This window comes from Solenopsis invicta, chromosome 3, assembly GCF_016802725.1.
Source record: "Solenopsis invicta isolate M01_SB chromosome 3, UNIL_Sinv_3.0, whole genome shotgun sequence".
NCBI lineage: Eukaryota > Metazoa > Arthropoda > Insecta > Hymenoptera > Formicidae > Solenopsis > Solenopsis invicta.
Genome location: NC_052666.1, coordinates 30,207,315 through 30,232,271, shown reverse-complemented (window position 1 = coordinate 30,232,271; position 24,957 = coordinate 30,207,315). Strand labels below are relative to the sequence as shown.

Sequence of the window (24,957 nt, the reverse complement as noted above, 5' to 3'; positions counted from 1 at the left end):
ATAATTAAAATATGATAATTGCACCCAGCTTTTTCTCTCAGTATATAAATCACGTTAAATGTTACCTATGACTATGATAACTATTGCGTGATGAATATGTATTGACTACGACGTGAGACCGCAGTAACTCTTGCAATTAATACGCAATTATGCGTACGTCTCGCTGTTCTAAAACTTTCGTGCATTTCTCCTACAACAATTTTACGCCGCGTGTTGTAATTGGGCACTTCTCACGCTGCACATCGCGTCACGTGAATATCAATCTTTTTATATCTGCGAATCGATATCTATCATGCGATACAAATCCTTATCATTTATTTTTTTCCTGATCGAACTTTTTTCGTTGCATTTGCCGCCGCACGATTTACAAAATAATCGATACTACACATGTATTGGCTTCGGAAAATTTCGGACCGCATAACGAAGAATTTTTCGTTTGATCTTCGCGTCGGAATTTACGTCGCTTCGAAGCGACTCGTTACGCGCGTAACATTTCGGTCTGCTTGCCGCGCGTCGAACTGTCGAAACTGACCATGCATATCCGTGCGTCCGACATCGCGCGCCGTTTCAACGCGACTGCCTTCCTGAGATATACGACCCTCGGTTTCTATATTGTCGGATCTTACGCATGTCCGTCCGATTTCCGCTTCCCTCCATTCCCTCTCTCGCTCTTGCTCTCTCTCTCTCTCTCTCTCTCTCTCTCTCTCTCTCTCTCTCTCGCGCGCACCCCCGTCGCCGGCGTACGTACCGGGCTTTCCTCGTTGCACCCGCATACGCGTTTTGTGCGCCTGTCGGTTCGCGTGTCGGCTCCCCACCAACTGTTGCTTTCGAGGGTATATAAGGTGGCTAGAAGCCAGCCACAAACTGTGTTTCACCCTCTCTTGAACCGCAAAATAAAAAGAGACTAAAGTACTTTTTTTTGAAAATATTTTGTTTTATTTAATAAAATGTAGAAAAATTCTAATCTTTAATTGAGTTTTTAAAAACTAAAACAACTTAAATGGATTTTGCATTTAATTTGTTTTAATTCTTAAAAACTTAATTAAACATTAGAGTTACGCATTTTATACTTTTTTTACTTCTTACGAAATGAGAACAATTTTAATTGTTTCGATAAAATCGGTATATCAAATTTTACGCTGAGGGAAAAATGATCAATTTTAATAAATATTTATTTGATGTATTAATGAAATATTTACTAAATATAAATATATATATACAAGAACTACTAATTTAATTTAAGTATTATTTTTTATTATAGAGTAAATATGTGTACCGTAATTAAATATTTTATTAATATTTTTCGAATAAATATTTATTAAAATTTAGGAATTTTTTTTTTGGTGTACGACTTCTTTATTTAAATTTACATTGAAGATCTACGTATAAAAGTATGTAGACTTCAATAGTTGTGAGTTCAAAACGATTGCAAAAGTGCAGAACCTTTTAGTAAATTAAATAAATTTAAGGGTATTACTTTTCCGATTCAAATGTAAATATGATGCGATACAAATACGAGCAAATTTAAAGGTTACAAAATTACAATTTATTTATTCACTTATTATAAATGCACTATAAAAAATGGTCCAACAAATATATAATAAATTGATAAATATATAATAAACTAAAATAATTAAATAGGATTTTGAATCCTATGGATTTTTTTTTAGTATGAAAAATATTGTTTGATTCAATTCAAGAACTGCATTTGAAACTGAAAGTAACGGCGCACAATCAAAAGAATTAGAAGCTTTGTGTAAAATTACATAAGAAACATGGCCTTGCGCGTAATAGAGGAATATTAGATATTAGGAATAAGGATTAAAATTTTAGAATCAGTTCTTTCAATGAATATTAAACGTAACGTACAGTTGATATGAATGAAACGTAAGATTTAAATGTGTCATACAAGATACAACATAACTTATTACAATTTTATCTGTATTCAATAAGGAAACTGATTCTAAAATTTTAATTCTTATCCTTAATTAATATCCAATATTCTTTTATTGTGCGCTTATTTTAGCATTTCAGATTTAGCTATGATTGTTAAGATTCATCAATTATTTATGTTTAAATTTAAAGATTTGGACACAGAATTCTTTGTTTTTTTTTTTTTTTTTAATTTTTTCAATAGGATTTTAATTCCAAGATGTTTTTTAATTTAATGGTAAAAAGGTTGTAATATTTATTAACAGTTAAGATGTTATCTTTTTAAAAAATTTTTTTGTCCGTTTTTATTACCTTTCCGCTTGTAGATGATTTTTTTTCAATTCTTAACATTGACAAACAATTGTGCGGCGTTCGGTAAACTTGTTTAGCTGTTTTTGAATTGTAAGCTATTTTTGCATAACGAAATGTCAAGTTTTCTCGCTGAGATTCGCCAAGCTTGAAATGGAACAGAGCCAAGAAATTTGTGCAACTTTGTAATCGCGATTGGTGCACTTCGATCGATAGCGAAGCGTTCGACGTACTTTTACAACGTTTCAACTCTGATTGGAACGCTCAGCTGGTGTAAAATTTCTTTTACACGGTTCGTTGAACAACAGATAATGTCAAACGGAATTTTCGATACGCGCGTTACTTTCGGCTTTGTATTTCACTATAGAAATCAAGTGAGATGATTGTCCAAGCGCTTTTGTCCCAAGGTGAACGACTACCGCGTCGTAAAAGTCAATTACTGAAGAAATAGCGATCTTCGTAAATATTGCGCCTCGTATAAGGCTCGTATAACGAGGAACGTTTACTTTATACGTCGCAACACCTATCCCACGGCGAAATAAGAACAAACGCAAAAGAAACAATGTCATGATGGCTTTGCTCTTTCATTAAGCGGTATCGTAAACAGGAATAATTAACAGGCTTACGTACTGACCGTAGACGAATGTCGTTTACATTCTGAGTTTGCGGTGCAATCCTCGCGGGTACGTACGTCATGCGCGTGATCTATTGTTGAAGCTCTGACCGCACAGCGTTGTCTCGTCGAGGATCTGCATTATCGAAAATTCGCTACCTGCATATTTCCCACGGTTTTGCCCACCTACGTGTTATTCAATCAAACACGACTGATTAGTATTCGTCAAATACTCGCGAGTATTTAGTGGCTTTCCACGCTATCTACTTCTCACGTATTATCAACGAATCGAATTCCAGTCGCGCAATCTTTCGAGATTATTGAATTCTATCGTACCCAACAAAATTCCATGAAATGAAAACATCTCAATAGGCAGCATGGAAAATATCTCGTATTCTGGTACGTAATAACGTCTCCCTGATAGTAAGTGAAGAAGCTTAAATTGTAGAAGCTCGTACATGTACGAACTTTTAACGTCGAAAGGAGCAGTAGTACGTTAATTGATATAAATGTGCAAGTGTCAACGCGAACTTCTGTAGAAACTGCAATAAGACCGACATTTTTTCTTCTATACTCTTTTTCTTCAGAGATATTTTCTTTATTTATTTATTTTTATTAAGATTTAAGTTGAAAATGAAACTTTCCTGTTATGCTCATAATAAAATAAGCCACGCGGTTTTATCTGGGCGTCTCTAATTTAAAAATTGATAAAATTTATGACTCAAGTTTACGTTGTGACACAAAAAAAAAGGTCACCGATCTTTGATTTGCTCTTTAGCATTAAATAGAGAGCGAGTGTTGCAAAAAGTATGACTCCGCAGGGATGTGCACTTTGCGAGATTAAATGGCAGAGCCCACGCATGTGCGTGATCGCAGACTGATGATAGGTATCATGTGAATGGAAGCTCATGGTATCAGCGGTAATGATAATACGCGGCGGTGATTTAATCCCGTAGAAACATACTCATTCATCAATGGCTATTACTTTCAGCAGTATTCGACAAATATAGATTAGAGATCCGCTCTTGTGATATTTAATCTTCTATTGATTATATTAAAGAAGGCAAGTTAATGAAGGTTGGATACCAAATGATCAAGATGTACAAACAATATTGTATATTTTTGTATTTGAAAGCGCAAAATATTATGTTACTGTTGAAATTGTTCGAGCAACATTATCTTATCAGATCTAAGGATATCAATCCTGCATTCTTAGATTCAAAATTTTTGATATATTATATTGTACAAGGCTACGTGAATCTTCAAGATTCATATATTAAATGATTGAGTGACAAAAAATAAACTTAAGACTTATTAAACACTTTTTTTTTTAATTTAACTTGATCTCACTTTCGGCGATGTAAGAGAAAATATAAGAATGTCCTTCGTCTGTAACTCCGCAGAATCTGTAAAGATTCTAAATGCGATGTTCTGCAAATTCGCTGATTCACGGATGCTTAAAGACAAGACGATTGTTTGTTTTCACGCCTTGGTTAAACAAACGGTAGTCGACGGCGCCAGATAAGCTGTTATCGATAACCGATGAGCATCTCGATAGGAATAACGTAGGGACGATGATCTGTACCCTTATTGACAATCACGTATTCGTAGCACGGTATTTATTAGCCCCTCCGGCAAGGGATTGAAATTTCCATCGGTGCGGATGGCAAGACCGACATTTGTATGAACGACGTTGGCATAAAATTTTTTCATCGGCAGTGAGCACGCGAATAAATTGATTTTCTTGCTCGACACAAGTGTTGCTCCGTACCGCGCGTACCAAGCCCACGACGCCTTAATGTTGGTTTAGTGACGAACGTGGATGTATGCGTTGAAACGTCTAGAGGAGTTAACGTGCGTATACAACTGCGTAATTCGAAATCTACGATCTAGCTCGAACAATTTATCACAATAACACTGCAGGAATTATAATAATAATTGGATTGGCAATTTAAAGCAAATTTCTATTTCATACTCGATATAGAACTGAATCGTTAAATAATTTCTTGTATAAAGTGGACCATTTAAAGCGTTATTAACTATTATTTCTGAAACTATTTGTTTCAAGTAATTGATTTCATCTAATTATTCTATAAAAATACTAAAGTACAATTATCAAAAAGTTGAAAATTTACGACTTTATATTACGGATATATGGTAGAGAATAAAGTATAAAATAATTCGTAAACTACTGATTTTTCGATAACTCTGTACAAAATAATTAAAAGAATGTATTGGAAAGATTCATATACAGTAGAACCCTCGTATTGAGCGATTAGAAAAGAGTTTTGTATATTAAAATGAGAGATAAAAGATAATCCGTACATAAATTCCATTTTAATTGATCTTTTGATTTATTTTTTATTTAATCTTAACCATACATTTTTTATATATTTTGCACGTTAGTTTGCTGCAAAGCTGAAACAAATGATTTTTGTCGTCAATCCGAGATGAATCTTGTTTAATTTATCGTTTTGTAAACAAAAAAATGATTTTGCGATCGCGATATAAATAAAGCAACTTCAACTTCCTTGATTTAAAAAGGTATTTATGTGATTGATTAAATTCTATTGAAAGCGTTGGATATAAAACTAAGATCGGAAAATGGAAATGTGCAAATAATCAAATTGGTGACTCTCAAAATTGAGAATCTTTTTTAATCTGTTTAAAAGCATCTGATCGACACAAGTGATGAAGGATGATTGATTAGTAGATGGTTCGTGTCGCAACAATGAACACTACCAAATCGTTTTTAAGAACGCTGTAGAAAAATATTATCTGAAGATTTACAAAAAAAAATTATCAAATGAAATTTATTTGACAGATTTGCGATCTTGATTTATCAGCAAATTTTCAATAACATCAATTACGTACGTGATATAAATAAGATTATACCTTGTCATCGAAATTTAAGTTTTAATTTTTTAAATTATTTTAAAAGATTACGTGTACGGATTCCCTGTTCAGCGATCTAATAGGATAAATCCGATAATATAATCGGAGGATTAAAGCGAGAGAGTATCGGGAAAATAAATTGTTTCTTTAATTAATTCGTGTCCACGTAGAAACGATTAATCGTAAAATCGTTACTGTGTCAAAATTTTACAATTGCGATTCGATACATGTACAAAAACTGTAACATCATGAATATTTAATAAACTTTATGATTATTACAAAAAGCGACAATCTTTAAATCAGTAAATAATGCGGTTCCATTAACAATATACACATTATCACTAAATTATCTTATAACAGTTAACAAAACATCAACATTGATTCCGCTACTCTTCATACACACTGTTTTTTAATTATAATTATAATCCTAACTGACGTTTATGGCGCATATTGCGTTTAACATAATTATAGTATAACAATTAATTTAATAGTGTACGATGTTCCGGCAAACTGTATACGTGCCAGTACACATTACATATTATATACCGTTTGTACATAATAATTTATAGACGGAAATTTGAACGCTAACATGAAAATAATCCGCACGTGCTGATCATTGCAAATGATTTTTGATAATCAGAGCAATTGCAAAAGGAAAAAGAATCATTTTATTGAAATAACTTCAGATGTAACGTTGGTCCGAATTATTTTTTTAACAAATAAATTTATAAATTAATTTTCTAATGCGATACATAGATAATAATCATTTTATATTATGAAATATTATCTCTTTGGTAATTAGAAATTGAAAGTAGAAAGTAATATTGAAGTAGAAACTGTCATACGTAGCGCTCCCAAATTTAGGAAATTTTATACAATTAAACGACTTTATATATAGAAATTTTTTTAAAAATTATATTCTGTTTTTGGAATTACTTAAGAGTTTGAAAAGCATTTGACAAATTTCAGTCATAGTCACTAAGAAGAATTTATAAATTATTAAAGAAATGTTGTAAGTATACGTGAAACATTAACAATTATTATCTTTATTATCAAATTTTTAATTAAATTAATACTATATTTACTTGTATTAAAAAAATAAAGCGATAATTGAAAGCAAGAATAGATTTTTCATTGACTTTATTTTCGTAGAGTTGACAAAATTTATTATTTGCAATATACAGCAACCAATGAAAATTGATGCGCGATGAATGGCACACGCTGAAAGATTCGAGTGCCTTACCCTGTACAACAGTTTCGAGAAAAAAAAATGGCGAGTCATTTTGCTAATAGTTTTTCATCACTGTAAAATCGTCTCTCCACGGTTTCGCCTCGTTCATCATCGATCACCGACACCTAGGTGGATGAACACGGCTGGCGACGATTTCGCAATGCTGAAGATTGGACGCCATCGTCATTCAAGGTCGTAATACTTTCGCTCGTGTTTATCAGCGGATTAGAGATGCGCCGGGATTCACCGAGCGATTCGATGAATTAAACATTTCGCCTCTTTCGCCGGTGCACTCGCGGGCTGGGTGATGAGAGACCATACGGTGTCTTCGCATGGAATTACGCCGTCGGCAGCTTTTCCTAAGCAGATGCTAACGAGATGAGTTACTGTATAGTCGAATCATGTAAATCGCGTGCATACGAGCTACGGCGTAAACTAGTTCTTAATTTCTTGTAACGAGCAGTGCGGATCCAACTTTTGAATCTTCAATAAGAATCGTTTGTGCGAATTAATTATCGCGGAAAAGGGGGAGTTTTCGAAAAGAGTTAATTCAACTTTACTTAAGAGAGAAAAATAAAACGAAAGGAAGTCAGTAACTCGCACCGTCGCGCGTAAGACACTCCCTCCTCGGCAAGACAATGGGTAATCGAAGATGAGCATCAGGCAAGGTAGTCGAAGACCTTCGAGTGGTCTACGCGTATTACGTAATACAAAGCCGACTTCAAAATCGACTCGACCCGCCACGTTTTATTGTCGTCGCGGGTATTGTACGCTCCGTAGCAACACCACGGTGCATTGTACTTCGTTCGCAATCGATCCCTCACACCTCGAACAAAGACCCCCGGACGACGACGCGTTTGTCAGATACATTTAGCTCGTGTTATTGCGCTCGTAATTGCGCGACCCGATAATTCGGGCGGTGCATTTCGATGGTTGCACATTTTTCGCGGATGGCTCCTCAGGGTATCAGTAGATGCGTGATATCACCGAACTCGTACTCCCCCAGGAGAACGCGAAACAGATCCCTCATAGTCAAATGACGAATCGTCTCGTTCACGTGGCTCGCCACGTGATCCTGGATAGGTGGCAATATGTCCGGTTTAATGATGTCCAGTGCTTCCGGTGTTAAATCCTCGAAGACCTGTAAACCGATAGGATTGATTGTTACAATCGGAAATGCCCGTCGTGCTTCACAACGGCGCGGCGCGGCGACGCGCCAGATAAAATCCATCCTGCGGTGATTTTATTTCGCTGGAATTTTACGTCAGAGCATCGATTCCGAGTATTATTTAATCTGAAATTTAGCTGTAGAGAAAATTAAATGTATGACGCGCAGTTATATTAAAATCGCTGTAATTTTTCGTTGTCGAAGTATCGGGTTATGTATAAATTGTATCACATTTTCAATGCTCGTACCAGTAATCTGCGATTTATTGCAGTCATTTGGTGGTTATCAATTGGCGACACGTGTTCAAATCGACAGTTGCGCAGCCGAGATCCCCGTTGGCGCCGAGGTGAAACGCGAATGAATCGTGCGATTAATATTCGCCGAGCGACATGGAATTTCGGTTTCAATGGCCGGATAAATGCGACCTCGCCCCACTGATGTTTGCGTGCATCGCGAATAAAGTCGGAACGACCGTAAAAAAGTTTTCTTGTGATAAATATTACCTCGCAAGATAGTAACTGATCGTAAAACGAACAATTCCGCGAAAACGGTTGAGATTTTAAAAAAAGTGCGATAAATCTCTGTGGAGTGTGAAATTGCAAAGTCATCTTCTCGGATAGATATTACGAGGACTATCGTAAAATAAATTTTATCTTTCTTTCATTTAAAAGGTTATTTTTTTACATGCCTACAGTTTTATGTAGATTTTATGAAGACGTCTATGAAATTCTAGTTACTTTGGTGTTTAAGAGATTTTTTCTCTCGAGTCGAAATTTTACTTCTGCTCTTTCGACATCAGTTACCTCTTACTTTAGACCTTTCACTTTTATTTTGATACTTGAAACACTCAAGTGGATCCTCAGCAAACGAAAATAGATTTAAATGACTTGAAAATTGCAATTTAATTTATTCGAGTTTGCCGTTTAGATTAATTGCGGAGTATTTTTGGATTCAAATGGACTTATATGGATTGAAATATGAAATGCGCTATTTATCATATTGAATTTGAATGGATTCATGTCCTCATTATTTTTGGATTTAAATGTATTGAAATACGAAATGAGCTATTTATTATTTGGAATTCGGATGGATTTATACTCTCATTATGTTATTTTTAGTCAAATGAATTGAAATACGAATTATTCATAATGTTGAATTTGGATATATTTATATTATTTTGATTCAAATGGATTTAAAATATAAGAAGCGTGAATTTGAAAAGCGTGATGTCGAAATGAATTCATTTGTATCCATTTCAATTCATTTTTATTTACTAGGTCTGATTTTCCGATAACTATTATTTTGAGGCACAAAAAAAGAGCTCGAAAATAGAAATAAAATTTCAGCTCTCTTTCTCTCTCTTTTGACACTTTATCTCATTTTCGAAATCAATCACTTAATTATTGGCTAACTTGAAATAAAATCTTCACTGTATATAATTAAGTTTTACTTTTCTCAATTTTAGTTAAGTTTAATTTCTGTCAATTTTAGTTTAGTTTTCTTTTTATTTTTTTTTCTATACTTATTATCTCACAATTGTACATTCATTGTATAACTTACTTTGTATTTCTAAACTATAAATATTCTTAGAGGGCAGTGCCCTTGAATGTAAACAAAAGTCAGTCAGTCAGTTTCTCTCTCACTCAGAATATACCTTTTGTATCTTTATTTAATGGTTAGGATACGGTATTTATTGTCAGAATTTTTATGTTGAAAAAAGATTTTATTGTTTCCAAGAAATATTCTCGTAAAATAACTTGATAATTAGGATGCGTCAGCGAATGACCGTTTATTACTAAATAATTACCATATTATGTTTTTTATTTTCATGATCGTATAAATTTTATTATCACATAAATTTTTTATATTAAATCGTATATAATGATACATGCCTTTTTAAGACTACAATACCATTATAATCGTTAAGCAGTTAAAATTTAAGTAGATATTTATCAAGGCAATTATTATTCGCAATCAACATTTTTGTAAACATTTTATATTTTTTAAAAGTTAATAATTTTTAAATTGTGCACATTTTACTTGATCAAAGAAAATAGTACTCCGATATTAAAATTTCATGTGATATTCAAATGTACTTGTAAAACGAAACATTATTTTCATTCATCACAAAGTCAAAGATCTTCTTAACTGATCGTTTACCGCTTAAATAGATGAAAACCCGTTAAAAAAAAAAAAAACTGTGCTTATTAGTCTCACCTTGCTCATAATTTGTGCGATTCCCTCGCCGCCCATAAAGTTCTCCAAGTGCATCTTGATGGTGCGCAGCGAGAAGTCGAGGTCGAATCTCTTCAAATACATTCCTCTGGCGTAGCCCAGTACGGTGTTCACGTAAGCGCGGAAGTCGCGCACGATCGTTTGGAAAGAGCCCGCGCCGCGTAGTTGATACGTGTCGCCCAGTACCCCGGAAATGTTGTAATGCCCCGATGCGTAAATCTCCGGAATGGAGATGTTGATGGTGATAGTAGGACCGATTAGCGATAACTTGGCTCGGTCGATCAAGAAAGTCGATAGGTTCCTCATTTCCAGGTTCTCGATTACTAAGGATATGCTGTGAAAACAGATTTACGATCACGTTTTACGCACGTCTTGTTTGCGGAAGCATTAACACGTTGCGAGATTGCAACAATTGATGTCTAAGTGGCGAAGCAAATACGTTTTGAATATTCACAGAATACACTTCCTAGGAAGTATACCTTTTTTACGATCGATAAAGTGAAGTTGAAATGTACGTAAATACAGACAATGCGTGTGAAATCAATTATCAAAACTGATATAATGTCCTATTGAATTTTTATTCTACTACTACATTAACTGAAAAAAACTTTGACATTGACTTTGTCAGCTATTACACTTTTATTGCTATTAAATAAAGTTAAAATTCAGTGAAGTTATAACCATGTTAATGAAATTATTAGCGAAAAATGTATTATTTAAAATCATTTTTGATCTTATGGATCTTTTTGTAGTGTGTCTTCTAAAACTGTATATTGAGACTACACTGGAAAAAGAGTTTGATTATAATAAAGCTTGGATAATAGCTTTATTAAGCTTTGGTGAAATAATTTTAATTCAATATATTCGGCATTTGACAATTTATTTCTTTATCTGGTGACACTTTTCAGTATTTTGATCCTATCCAATTACTGCTAGTCTAATGAAGTAAATTAAAAATCGATCGCATTACATTGTGAACGTTACATGCTCATCTACGTATCTCAAAAAGTTACTATGATTTCAATGCATCGTTAAATGTATTCCACGAGCAATTGTAACGAACTGATGTAATCATGTGTTGAGACTTCATTGCACACCATGTTTTAAAGCATCATTAAATGTATTCCGCTAGCAATTGTATCGAACGGATTTAATTACTTCATTGCACACAATTTGTATCATGACTAAAGACGGCTTAATATATAACCGAAACGTTTGAGTAATTGTATTGTTTAAATTATGATTAATTTTATAATTTTATTCATATATCATAGCAATTATCACGTGGCTCGTTTTGTCCTTTACATCTTGTATTTAAAAAATTTTAAATGATTGAGCCTTTTTATTGATTATTTACTAACTCATTACTAAATATTTAATTATATTAACCAAACATTTTTTTTACCTGAAATTATTTCACCGAGGCTTAAAATTTTGTATCTAGACTCTCTTTGTTTTTGTCTGAATTTTCTGAATCTGAATTTTTCATATTCTTTGGAATCAGGTGTACGCGTATCTATTTGTCGACTCACTTTCCAATTTCTGGATTGTCCATGTCGATGTCGATCTCGTCGAGAGTGAACGGCTCCAACGGAGGAATGCCTAATTCCGGAATACCATTGCGCATCCGAGTGCGGAATTTCTCTAGGAATCTTTTCAGCTTGAACTCGAGACCTATCGAGGCTGCACTGTCAACTGCCCAATTTGACAATTAATACAAACTTAATAAATACGTGACACTGGATATGCGCGACACTTACTATATCCGGTCGTCACTCTGGTAGCATTAAGCAATAAATTTCTCGGCTTTTCCACCGCGCTGGTTACTATAATCAAAAAAAAATCGAGGGTTTCTCTTTATTTGCATTCCCTGTCTCGTTTATCTTGTTGCGCCCACTTGTTATATTGCCGCTGCTTAGGTATTAACTCTTTCAATGCTGCGAGATCCGAGCTTCCTGTGTGTTGTGTCACTCTCCCCTTTATTATTTATACATATGCAAAATGTAATTAAACAGTGTTGTGCGAAACGACGAGCTTTACATAGTCTTGTGGAATAATAGAAAACAAATTACTGCAAATTCTATAGGGCTTGATACGGTTTAGCGATATGAATCATGCGCATTTAAAACGTATCGCGCAAAATGATTTTATTGATTTTAAAGAAAAAATAACAAAATTAATTTCCGAAAAGGGAAGTGGACCTTTAACCTTTTGAAGGAGAAAAATAAATTAAATCTCATGCTAACATTTATCGAGAAATTATTGTTTTCGAAATGCAGAAATTACTTGTTTACTAATATGCGTATTTCATTTTTAAATTAACCAACATTCCAAAACATCCCTCTCCGAGGAAAGTTTTGCTTGATATAATACAATTGCGTGTACTATGTATTTCGAGTAAAGTTTTCCTCGGAAAGGACGTTTTGGAATGTAACCTAAGTTTATTTAAAATGAAAAAAAAAATAAATTTTTTAATTATTATACTAACAAGGAAACACATTATAATTCAATTTATCATAATTTAAATTATATAATCCACATAATATATGTATAATAATGTCAGGAAAAGGAATTGAATAACTGAGAAATGTTCAATAAAAAAAAACACACAGGTTTCTCAGAAAAATGAAAAGATAGAAGCACGGAAATAATTTCAAGCATAATTGTATAATAAGATCATTAATTAATCAGCATTGTGCTGACTCCTCAATGTAATCCTCTCGGTCTTTGACATCTACCATTTGCATTTAAATGGAGAATATGCAGGAAGACTTCTAATTTATTCCTGAGTTTATTAAAACGTTTATTATTTTGTTGTTTGCTCTTAGCACTCTCTACATTTCGACGATATGTTGTGCGGTAAGCCTAAAAAATAAGTATCGCGAGTGATAACGCGCCATTAATTATCCGAATTACGTTACTCTTTTAATCTCATAGCTGGCAATTCTCGCGTCGCGAGATTATAAGTAACATTGCAATTAGTAAAGAAAGTCCGTTAATTATTCCGCATACATAATACTTGCGCGCATGCATAATTTTCCAGGTTTAACTAACAAATATAAACTATCCTAATTATAATTATTTAAATTTGAATTATCAAAGCACATATCATTTAGGTTGCCCGAGTTGAATTTTCCTAATTTCTCCCGTTACCGTTCAAGATTGATAAGTAAAGCGTGTAAACATTCAATTTGATCGTGATTATTTGAAAGCGCCAACAAAGCGCCACTCGATACCGCTTACTCAAAAAAGAAATTAAGAAACGATCTGGGTCACGAGCTTCTGTAATGCAATTACAAGCGTATCTGTAATAAAGAGAAACACAATCTCTTCTCAATCAAAAGCGTCGCGCCACACTGCGTTATTACAGATCAAATTACTGTTGCTATTTCTCTGTTAGAAGTCTGCATATTTGCATCTCTGCTTGTCGACTCCACGCGCGCTCGGAAAAGTTTACATTAACGCGAATTACGTTCTTCAACGCTCCGCACGGAAGTAATAATCGCTGAAACTTTTTGACATGCTCTGGTTTACATTGTGATCTCTCGAGATACATTTTATAGAAATTTTGCAAAATAATAAATTATATGTAACTAATTTTTAATAGCACCCACTAAAAAAAGTATCCGAAAAGTAGATTGCAAATTGTCATACATATTTTTAATTAACAGTGTAGGAACCAAGAATCCAAATTTTCATTTTTAAACATCTGAATTAAATTTAAAAGATTAAGTTGAACTATTTGACAGTGTACTAAAATTAATTATTTTTTTTTATCTTAATTAAGCCCATTATACAGTTTATATAAATAATAATGTAATAAATTAATAATTGTAGTAGTAATCCTAGATAGCATAAAACATGCAGCAATGTTTCATGCTGCCTGGAATATGTAAAGGACAATTATGGGATCCTTTGGGGACTTCAAATTAAAGCGTTTCTATTTCAATATAGTGTTTCATTTATACAGTTGTACGCATAAGCATTTGCAAATTTCGAAAAGCTGTCCTGTTTTCGCTTTCCTTTTTCAAAGCTGCGCTGAAGCCGTACTAAGCGTAAAGAGGATGCATAAGCCTTTGAATAAACATTGCAATTTATGCGAACACATACTGTAGTCCGCGGCAGTGTCCGTAACGCGATGCAATAGTTCTTTTTGCCGTTGCACGACTCCCGTTACTGTAACAAACGATTACAAGTCAACGAGGCATTCTACCAAAGAAAGTACCGATTAATCAGTGGTTGAAAGCACAATTAAAACTTTTCCTATCGTCACTAATTATCACTAATAATTAAGTAAATAATAATAATTTTCAGTGTGCATGCTTCATAATTCACGCAATATAATATAAATCATTACGTTTTTTTTTTTAAACAATAAATGAAGAATAACACAAACGATTATCGCATGACGCATTTGTCCTGAGGTGAGGATGCCCCAAGTAATAAGATAACTATACCATATATGGCTTAGTACCCAATCTGGCCTACTTGCTGTTTTTAAGCAGTTACGTGGTGAATTGAATAAATAATGCAAGTATGTCGTACAAGCTGTTAACGTGACTTGTTTACAAAAGTTGACTGCTCACTTTGTGTATTCTGTTGTTAACAATGAGGTCAAAAGAAAAATTTTCTTGATTGTGTTTCTCGTGATCTAATATTTCGTGAAAAAATTACTTTTTTTTTCTATAACTATCAAATGATGGTTATTAAACTCCGCAGTTCGTATTACTGTAGCTTAATATTTATTTTACAACGCTGTATTTAATTTATATTTTTGTTATACATATTTTCACAACGTTAAGATTAATTATATTACAGTTGTAGGAACTAAATGAACTTAATAGCTTGTTTGGCGTTTTTTACGAAAGACTAAAAGTAAAGCGGAAACGTTTCGTTTTATTGACGTGTGATATTTAAAATACTTCAATATATACACTATTTTTTTAAATATTTTATCTTATTTGCTCGATTAATTGACCTTGACGCTATTTGCTTCAGTATGTACGAGTCGTTATTTTTATTTTTTGCTTTCATAATCTGCTTATAATCAAAGAAAAAAAGGACTTTTTATAAGATAGAACCAATATGGCTTAGATCAGTGATAAGTACACACACTGATTGTAATGTTTTTTTGATACTTTTATTAATTCAGATCATAATTTTTAATTTAATAATAATAAAACTGAGGGGGCGGTCCTTAGCTGAAGATCCGCCACAAGTTATGATTTTAACCATTTTAACACCGAATTAATTTTATTTAAAAAAGGAAAAAAACATTTTTCTTTATTTATTATTGTTCCTAATAATACAGAGATGGTATATTTATTTTTTTCGTAATTTTCTTTTTAACGGTTTCGAACAGATAAAAATGTTGTTCAAATATTGATTAGTTTGAGATCTGGACGTATCTGAAGACTAATTATTGCCTCAGGGCAACTACGAGTGCGAAAGGGTTAAGGCGGAAAGGTTACAATAAGTCAATTATGTACTTAATAGATTGTTGACGAAAATAGTTTTTTGTGCACACTTATATGTCAATATGTTAATAAACACGTTAATATGTTAATAAAATTATTAATGCAATATTGGATCACTTTATTATCTATTTTTTAAACATTTTTTGAAAAAGTGTTAAAAGAGGAAAACATATAATTAGGCCATATCGAGTACATGTGTGCCCACTATGATCTAAATGATACCTTTTGTAAAAATCTTTGTTCCACCCACATAAATATTTGAAATTGTTCCATATTTTAAATTTAAATTAATGCTTAGAAATGCTTTCTACTTTGAATCTAGCCATCGGTTTCTAATTTTGAATTTAGCGAAAAATTAGGAAGGAGCTTAAGTAAGCTAATATAAGGTGTCTTACTTTTTATTAACGATAGGAAGATCAAGAGTTTTAATTTTAATTCCAAAACGCGTGCGTCTTAAATTCACGTGCATGGATGCTCCAAGTATTTTTAATTATATTTTTTTAATAAGAGAAAAATTTTTTTCATAGGTACACACATACAATTTTATTTTAAACTCTCGACGCATCATTATAACTCAAATGTAAATTATGATATCCGATATCACATGAATAATATATAAAATATGTTTTGTCTCGTATTTCTCTCTCGTGTGTTCGCGCGCTTCTCTCCATTCTTCTCACATCCAAAGATAGATTATATTCTAGATCACGTGACTGCTTTTACTTTGATATTAATGCCTATACCGTGTAACACAGAGGATGTTCGTGCACGTTGCATTTAGCAATCAACCCTAAAGGCGCCTTTATTTGCACGCGTTAATTAAACCGTTTGTTGGCGGCACGCTGATTGCGGATGCGAAGATCGACCATCATGTATCCGGGAATCGGCGGGACCTGTTAAATGTTCTCCGGTTTCGATATGGTAATTAAATGATTAATGAAATTTCAAGCGAGGGTTTTGTTTTATCGTAACAACAACAAAGGGGAACTTTAGCTAGGATCGGCTTCCCGATCGAGAAATGCATGTTAAATGCATGTAATCTCGCGGTTCTGGTATGATAATTAAATGATTAATCGAATTTCAAGCAGGGTTTTGTCCGCAGAACAAAGGCGCTCTAACGTAAGGCCACGCATTCGCCACGTTTAACAGCAGCTCATTATTATGCGCAAAAGGATTGACGAAAATTAGTTATCGAATATATAACAGTCGCTCCGCTTTCGCGGGATCTGACGAAACTTAAAGAGTTTTAACGGTTCTTTTTTCTCTTGCGGTTTAACAGTTACGTTGAGATTTGCTACGCTCAGATGCGCTTTGAGCGGCGTATCCGAGAGCGTTGCATGTAAAAATCACGCGTTTCAGTTTTTTCCTAACGCGTTTATGCGACGACGTAATAGAACGCTGTCAGTAAGCAATAATTTTTGCCGACGGTTTTTTTTATTTTCATCGCGCGACATTGTTATGTAACCGACACGTATTGCCGACGACGAAATCGACCATGTTAATGGGCACCAAACGATTTAGCGATGTTAAATTTGTCTAATCTTACTCGCGAACAAATTGGAAGAGGGCACGTGAACTGCGTCTTACTCTTTGCTCTTAATGCTCTTAAATCGACAACGGATGTTAAATAATACAACGCTTGCGTTAAATGATCGTTGCGGACAAAAGTACTTTCGACCGAGACATTACAAAAAGACGTCGAGGTTGCTATGCGATTACGCAGCTTTTTTCTGGCAGTCCCGCGAATAAAAAGTCGCGCGTTAATACAGATTAACGATTCGCGTATTCGCGTAATTCCTGTTATTATGCATTCGCGGCGCGGCTATGTGCAAAATAGCCGCACCTGCAAGCACGGACGTGACTAATGCTGACGTTAATGAATAAAGAGCATCTTCCGTCGATCTTATACACTGCGAAAATCCCACGCTATTAGTGAATATTTCATTCCGTGTGCGCATGAAACGTTCCACGTTAATAAATCTGAGTCATTATTGCTTCCGCAGACAATCATGCTAACCCGTATTTTTTTACGCTAGCGTGATAAATCGTTATGTTCTTCGAAATCTTCGATAACCTTTGGTTCAGTCCGAATCTGCGAAATCAGATTTATCTTCACAGAGTGTTTGATCAAACTTTGTAAAAGAATTTTCTGAGAATTTTCGGAGTTTCCGGGAACTGTATAAGATTAGATAATATTTGAATGCAGTTTTGAAATAAATTTACTTTTACTTCTTTTAATGCTGCGCAATATTATTAAAAAAGGCAACTGAAGTTTCGATTGTTAAATAGGAGAAAGGGCTAAAAAAAGAAATATGAGCTAAATGGCATTTAACGATCTACGTGTGTCTATACACAATATACAAATCTTACTTACCGGAAGTATTTGAAATGTGTTTAAACGCTTTTATGTCCATGTTAAAGTGAATTAACTTTGATCTCAGTTTAACTTACTTTTTACCTTCTTTTAAATCTTAGAATTAAAAGAAAAAAAATGTTAGTTAAACTGGGATCAAAATTAATCTACTGGAAACAGGCATTAAAAATTTTTAAATTTTTTAGAGAGACGAGAATGTACGTGAATTTATGTGGATACACATGTCATATTTTTTACTAATTAATTGTCAACATTTTGCATTATAAAAAAAAAATACATCAGGGAAATTTTAATTTTTTCCAGATAAAGAGAAAGATAGAATTTAAATTTAAAATTTTAAATATTTTCTTTTTAGTACCAAAATTTCATGAAACGTCATAATTTCAAGGATAAGACAGAAATTGTTTGAAAATTCCAAGTTTTCCTGGTTTTTCCGATTTTCCTTGAAGTAAACACTTTTTTAGCCAAATGATTGTTCTTTCATTTTTTGCTTAATAAAATATTCTATTTTTTTTGTTAATGAAATATTCCATTTCTGTACTAATGAAATATTCCATTTTTTTTTCAATTAATCAGTCGAACTTAATTACTGAAGATCGCGACGTTCATAGTTAGAGATAATAATTTTCGTACGTGATGTAACGTTTTCTTTAGATATATTTATATTTATGAGCATAATTTGGTTACTATACTAATAACTTATCTTAACGATCGTAATTTATAGCCTATGACAGTCTGAATAGAGAGAGTTTATCTGCGTTTCAACTATTTTCTAGGTAATTACATAATATCGTAATGTCATCTTGACCGTTTATGTTAACAACGTACCTACAGTTATCGCAAATGCCTTTCATATCGTCCTACTCTGACGTTTGTTGTTAATGCAATTTGCATTTTTACAAAAACACGTCAGTGTTACGAAGCATTTATCATTTCGCATGAGAAACGTGTGCATGAATTATTATCTAAGAGGTCGATCGAATTGGAATAATGTATAGCTGCAATCTATTTTGCATTCGATTACAAATTTAGGTCGCTGCGCGTTACAATAAATTCTTCATTAATTTATGCAAACTATTTATGCAAATTTTTGTGGCGAGTCAACTGCAATATTTAGGAAATTCTTGCGTGGCGGCTTACGTGATCCCGATTCAGGAATTATTTAAATGGCGTACGACAATTCAAAGATTTACCTTCATGTCTTACTTCCATCAATCAAATACTTTCAAGCGGCGCGCTCGGTCGAGGAAAGGCCTCTTCAGAGCTCTCTAATATCGTTATCTAACATCTGCCTACTTAAACTTTCCATCCATCGCTTCATCCTTAATTGATACCGTTGTATCGCCGTATTTACGTTTTCACTTTCATTGAACGCCGACAATACAGCGCTTTTACGAGCATCGTTATCTATTACGTTTAAATCTAAATTCTAAAATTATTTTATAGATCTCTGATGACGTTGGCAATTTAAAAATCATTCTGACTAATATAGTATTTAAATTTTCAATTCTGAAGAAATTCAATTTCGAATGAGTTTCGGGATTGGCATTGGTTAAATGATCCAAGTCGACGACAATTACGAAACTGTCAAAGCGACTTCTTTCATCATAAGTAAGTAGGTAATCCTTATTGCATCTTGCGTTGGATCATCAATTTACGCGCCATATAAAATTACGGAGATGTCAAATTACTTAACAAAATTAAACTTTATGAAATACAACATCTTTAGTTTGTTGTTGCACCAAAACCTATTGTATAAAACAAATAAATTTTTACATTCCTCTATGTTACCTTATAAAAACGCATAATATGCAATTATACACATATAGTAATTATTACAAAATTTATTACGTCAATATTTATTATTTATGAGTTATTAAATAATTAATGTAATTAAATAATGTAAATTATTGATGTTAATTAATGTAATTGTCTTGAATTTTTATGCGCGGTTGTGGAGAAATGAATTAATTTATTATAATTAGCGGTTTGAAATAAATTATGTAAAATTTTGAAGATTTTAAATATTTTTAAATATATAAATTTAGTTGAGATTTATATAAAATAATATTAGGCACCAAGATACATTCTCAATTACTGTGGTTGACAGTTTTTTTACATGATCTAGTAAATTGTTTAAAATATTTAAAAAACAATCTCGGTTGTAGTTACTGAATAACTGACATTTTTATAACATTGAATCTAACCATATCTCACAACTTTTTAATAAACATTTGTAAAGATAAATTCTGATTATCGACTTTTTTTAAATCTTTACTTTCTAAAAAAAAAAAAAAGAAAACGTGTGCTATATTTCTGATAAATACGCAAAATGTACGAAGAGTAAAATAAAACTCGACGACATCGGGAGATTGACATCGCGAGATCGACTTACGGAAATTGGTTGCGGTATTCGCGACGTTACCGATTCCGCTGAGCAGGCTGGAGGGCAAGGGCTCGGCCGGCGACGCGTGCACCACCGCCACCCCGAGGACGAGGGCGATGCGCATCATCCTCGGGACCCGGCTCGTTAAGCGGCACTTCATCCTCGCGTGTGACAGCTGACGTAGATAAGATCGGCCGCGGAAAACGCGGCGAGTAAAAGAGGCCGATCGACCCGCTCTCGTGGGAGCAGGAAGGCTTACTGGCAAGATGAAAAACCGTCGTCGTCGTCGTCGTCGTGCCGGTAGCGTTTACCGCTCCTGCTGCTATTGCTACTGCTGCTGCTGCACGAGTCATCGCCGCTCGCTCCTGCTTGCACGCACATGCACGTGCGTATGTAAAAGTATGAACGTGTCCAGCGAAAGTGAGCGCTCGTACACGCACGCGGCAGCGACGCGTTCGCATCGCGATTTAATTTAACGCACGCTCGACGTTCAGCTATGACTCGCACCGAAATGAGCTGCTTGCGACAATTGCTCGGGGCAAGACAGGTCTCTGGTGTTGGAGAATCGCAGTAGATGTCTGTTTAGATGGGCCTTTCTACGAATTTTGCGCGAATATCAGTAGAATTCTTCGAATTCTTAACTTGCAATTTATTTGTAATGACGTTTAATATCTGCGCTGTAAAACTTGTAATTTGGAATATTCGCACGCGCTTGTATGAATCTTATAATTCGTAACATTTTTTTTCTAACAGGCAAGCATAATAGATGTACGCTAGAAGCCCAATATTTCTAGAATATTATACGAATATTATTAAAAATGAAAGTAATATTAAAATAATATTCCGAGAATGTAATATTTTTTAATCTTATGGGAATATTGTATTAATGTTATATGTCATTTTTACATAATATTTGTGGTGTATTATTTCAATATCTATATTATAAAAATATTTTATGAATAATATTTTTGTTCAAAAATTAATGTGAATTATAATGTATAACAAATTCAATAATTCTGTAATTATTAAAGTTGGTATCTAAAAGTTGTAATATTCTTTATAATTTAAAATAATATTATTTACTTCTCATATAATTTTCATATAATGTTATCAGGAAATGTACATGTAACTACTTTCTGTTAATACTAAATATTTCAGGAATATCATTTAATATTAAATAATACTCTAGCGCTTTTAGGATTACATGTAATCCTTAAGGCCACTTCAAACAATTCCACTTAACTTTAATCGACGATTAACTTGATTAGCAGCGTAACTAACAGCTCGTATCATAATAAAAAAATTAATAAGTCTATCCATGTTAAAATTATAAAATATATCAAATGCTACGATCAATGAAATATATTATAAAGAGAAAAGAAGCGAATTTTGTGTCTTGATCTAATAATAAAGCATTTTCCTCTCCATGTTGGCAACACTGCTGATCAAGTTAATCGTCGGCTAAAGTTAATAATCGAAATTGGTTGAAGGGTCTCTTAAAGAAGACAGCGTCATATCGATAGTGTTATCGCTCTGGCCGCGGTCGTTGCTTTATCGACATCAATATTTACGAAGACTCGCATGGTTCCCTCATGATTCAATCTCGGCTCTTGCCACTTAGGTGGCCGAAACACGCACAAAAAAATATATGACCGAATGGCGCAACTTTCAACCTCGTACGTATTATTACAAAATTGATGACCGGTTTTGCTTTGCGAGAGATAAAATTGCAAAGAGATGGGAGATAGGTTAAAGTGGGACTAAAGTTGACCGACGCTGGTGAAATCAGCCCGCATATCACATAAGTGATTTTCTTATGGTCACCGCCTCAACGTATACTTATCTAGATAAAACGCTTTTCCTGCTCTCACAAGTGCACGTGGATACGCTTCCACGCGACGTGAATTATCCTGCGGCATACGTGAATAGGAATCTATTATTAGCGCATCTATTATTAGCGCGTTCACGTGTTACAGATTCCAAGGATCACGCCAATCCGTTTCTCGTCTATGTATGCATATAGGGTGTCCCGTAATCACCATATGATATCTTAATTGCATATTATGGAGATTAGTTGGGAGATTTGAAAGTTTATCGAAAACGAAAATATCGAGGTCACAGTTTAGTTTTTGAGCTGTAAATAAGATCCGTAGTGATTAGTGTAGCACGAACCAATAATCTGTCGTATATTTGCCTGGCGACTTGTCAGCTGCTATTAATGTTTACAACATTTTCACAGCAGTTGTTAATGTTTACTGCTCAGTTGATTTTGCCGTTTTTTTTTGTTTTTTTTTAAAGTTAAATGTTACATACTAGCAATCAAAGTTAACATGGAGTTGATTAACAACAAATTGTGATGATTATTTAATCTTCATTTTTTAAATGCAATCGATAATTTTTTTTTTAATGGAGAAATTAGTCAATTATTCACATTTTCATGAAGGAGGAATTAAATAATCTGCCAATAAATTTTGCTTTAAACAGTCTGTAATTTGCGTCAGCTTTTAGGATAAAATTATATTTAAAATTTTACGTATTTACATTGAATTCTGTGTATATTATAATATGTATTTTATATCTGTATGTATTTTGATTTTTAAATATTATTCATATTATTTGTCACGTGTGCAGAATTGTAAAGAGAATTTTATCTTGGATTTTGACACGAATTATAAATGCATTCAGTAATGCACGCGCGCGCGTGTTGTGTATCTTTATTTTATATTGAACACATTTTATGTAATTTGCAGCACATTTGTCGAATAAGAATTAACTACACGATAATACCTTTATTAGGCTTTTGGAAACATCCGAGCGGAATTAATTGTTACGAAGCGAAATCGAGTCCACAAAACAGCGCGTGAAGTATGCTATAATACAATACATAAATGCTATTTATCTTGATATTAATCTATAACGTAAAGAATTTACACGTACATTTACTTTATAGCGCTAAATATTTTGCAGCGATGCATCGTTTGTTCATTCTAACTGAACAAAGGTATTATATTTCCATTTTGTATACAACTATTCATTACTATTTTTTAGTGTTATTATTATTTATGTTAGATATGGTGTTTTTAATACAAATTTAATGGATTTTGTAAAAAGATATATTTACCTAAAAAGTTTTAACAATTATATTATTTATTTTTTTTACATGTGATATGAATAAAACAAGATTTTGATCATTTTTTTATTTTAAAGTTTTGTACATATGAAAATAGGAATTAATATGAAATAATAAAGTAAACTTTAAAGCCAAGACAGTTCGGAATTTGCTTATAAATATTATAAAATATGAATAATATAATATAATTGTTAAAATTTTTTAACCAAGAGTATCTTTTTACAAAATTCATAAAATTTGCATTAAAAAATAGTATTATGACTGTCGTTATGTAAGAAACATCCAGCTCACAAAATTATAATTTTTAAATTATTTTAATTAGTGGTTACATTTTTCTACATTAAAAAAGATTCTAATATGTGCTTAATTAAAACAGTTTTTACCTACATTTTTAAATAATATCAGGTATTATTTGCATTTTCTTCGAAACGGGCTTTATGTGGATTGGATGTTACTTGTATAATTATGGCCATATAATATAAATAATCATAAAACTAAAGAATAATACAAAATATTTTCATGCTAAATAAAATAGAAATATATTTGTCCAGTTGGAATAAATAAATGATACGTCATAGGATGTCATAAATTGCTCGGTTAATTTCTATAAGCACACAACATTTCTAGAATGTTATATGAATATTATTAAAAATTAAAGCAACATTAAAATAATATTCCGTGAATCTAATATTTTTTAATATTATAGGAATAATGTATTAATGTTATATGTCCGCTTTATATAATATTTGTTGTACATTATTTTAATATCTGTGGAGCAGTATAAAAATGTTCTACAAATATTTTTTTTTTTTTTTAATTAATTTGAATTATTATTCATAAAATATACATAAACTTTATTATTATTACGTTTAAAAGCTATAATATTCCTAACAATTTAAAATATTGAAATAAATAATATTATTTATTTCTAATATAATATTTATATAATATTCATATAATATTACGAGGAATGGACATATAACCACTTTTTGTTAAATAATATTGGAGGAGTAATATTTAAAATTTAAATAATATTATACGTTTATAGGGATTGGGCTTAAAACGCGCAGCGATTGTTGCGTTTACAATCATAGTCTTTTTTTTTTTTGACATTACTCGGCGAATTCGAACGCATAGACCATCCGAGTGGTCGCGTTATCAACTTATCATTCGCCTCGCTAAATTCGAGTCGATAGGTAGCGGACGT

At 32.9% G+C, this 24,957-nt stretch overlaps 2 protein-coding genes across 6 annotated transcripts in view; both read right to left on the bottom strand.

Annotated features, from left to right (window-relative positions):
- The window catches only part of LOC105204554 (secretin receptor), a 90,683-nt gene extending 90,090 nt beyond the window's left edge, over positions 1–593 (bottom strand). For 2 of the 4 annotated variants that reach the window (XM_039446408.1, XM_039446409.1), the window contains exon 1: positions 66–593. The gene's annotated coding sequence lies outside the window, so the exon portion shown is untranslated. The remainder of the gene's footprint in view (positions 1–65) is intronic. The other 2 variants (XM_039446413.1, XM_039446412.1) reach the window with 2 other exon arrangements.
- Positions 594–5,873: 5,280 nt separating this feature from the next.
- Positions 5,874–21,012, bottom strand: LOC105204553. Of its 2 annotated transcripts, XM_011173661.3 has the most exons (6): positions 20,630–21,012; positions 14,494–14,559; positions 12,144–12,209; positions 11,916–12,078; positions 10,366–10,717; positions 5,874–8,121 (listed from the first exon to the last, which is right to left on the bottom strand). In XM_011173661.3, the coding sequence occupies exons 1-6, from the start codon at positions 20,778–20,780 to the stop codon at positions 7,939–7,941; spliced, it is 981 nt and encodes a 326-aa protein (XP_011171963.2). In that variant the 5' UTR covers positions 20,781–21,012; the 3' UTR covers positions 5,874–7,938. The 2 variants fall into 2 exon arrangements, with proteins under 2 accessions (XP_011171963.2, XP_011171964.2); XM_011173662.3 differs by lacking the exon at positions 14,494–14,559 and having other exon boundaries at positions 20,630–20,993.
- Between the last annotated feature and the right edge of the window lie 3,945 nt (positions 21,013–24,957).

Coding starts and splice junctions, on each gene's coding strand:
- LOC105204553 (XM_011173661.3), bottom strand. CDS start 20,780: ATGAAGTGCCGCTTAACGAGCCGGGTCCCGAGGATGATGCGCATCGCC. Junction 14,560..20,629: donor GAATACCGCAACCAATTTCC/GTAAGTCGATCT, acceptor CGTTTGTTACAG/TAACGGGAGTCGTGCAACGG. Junction 8,122..10,365: donor TCGCACAAATTATGAGCAAG/GTGAGACTAATA, acceptor ATCGGTTTACAG/GTCTTCGAGGATTTAACACC.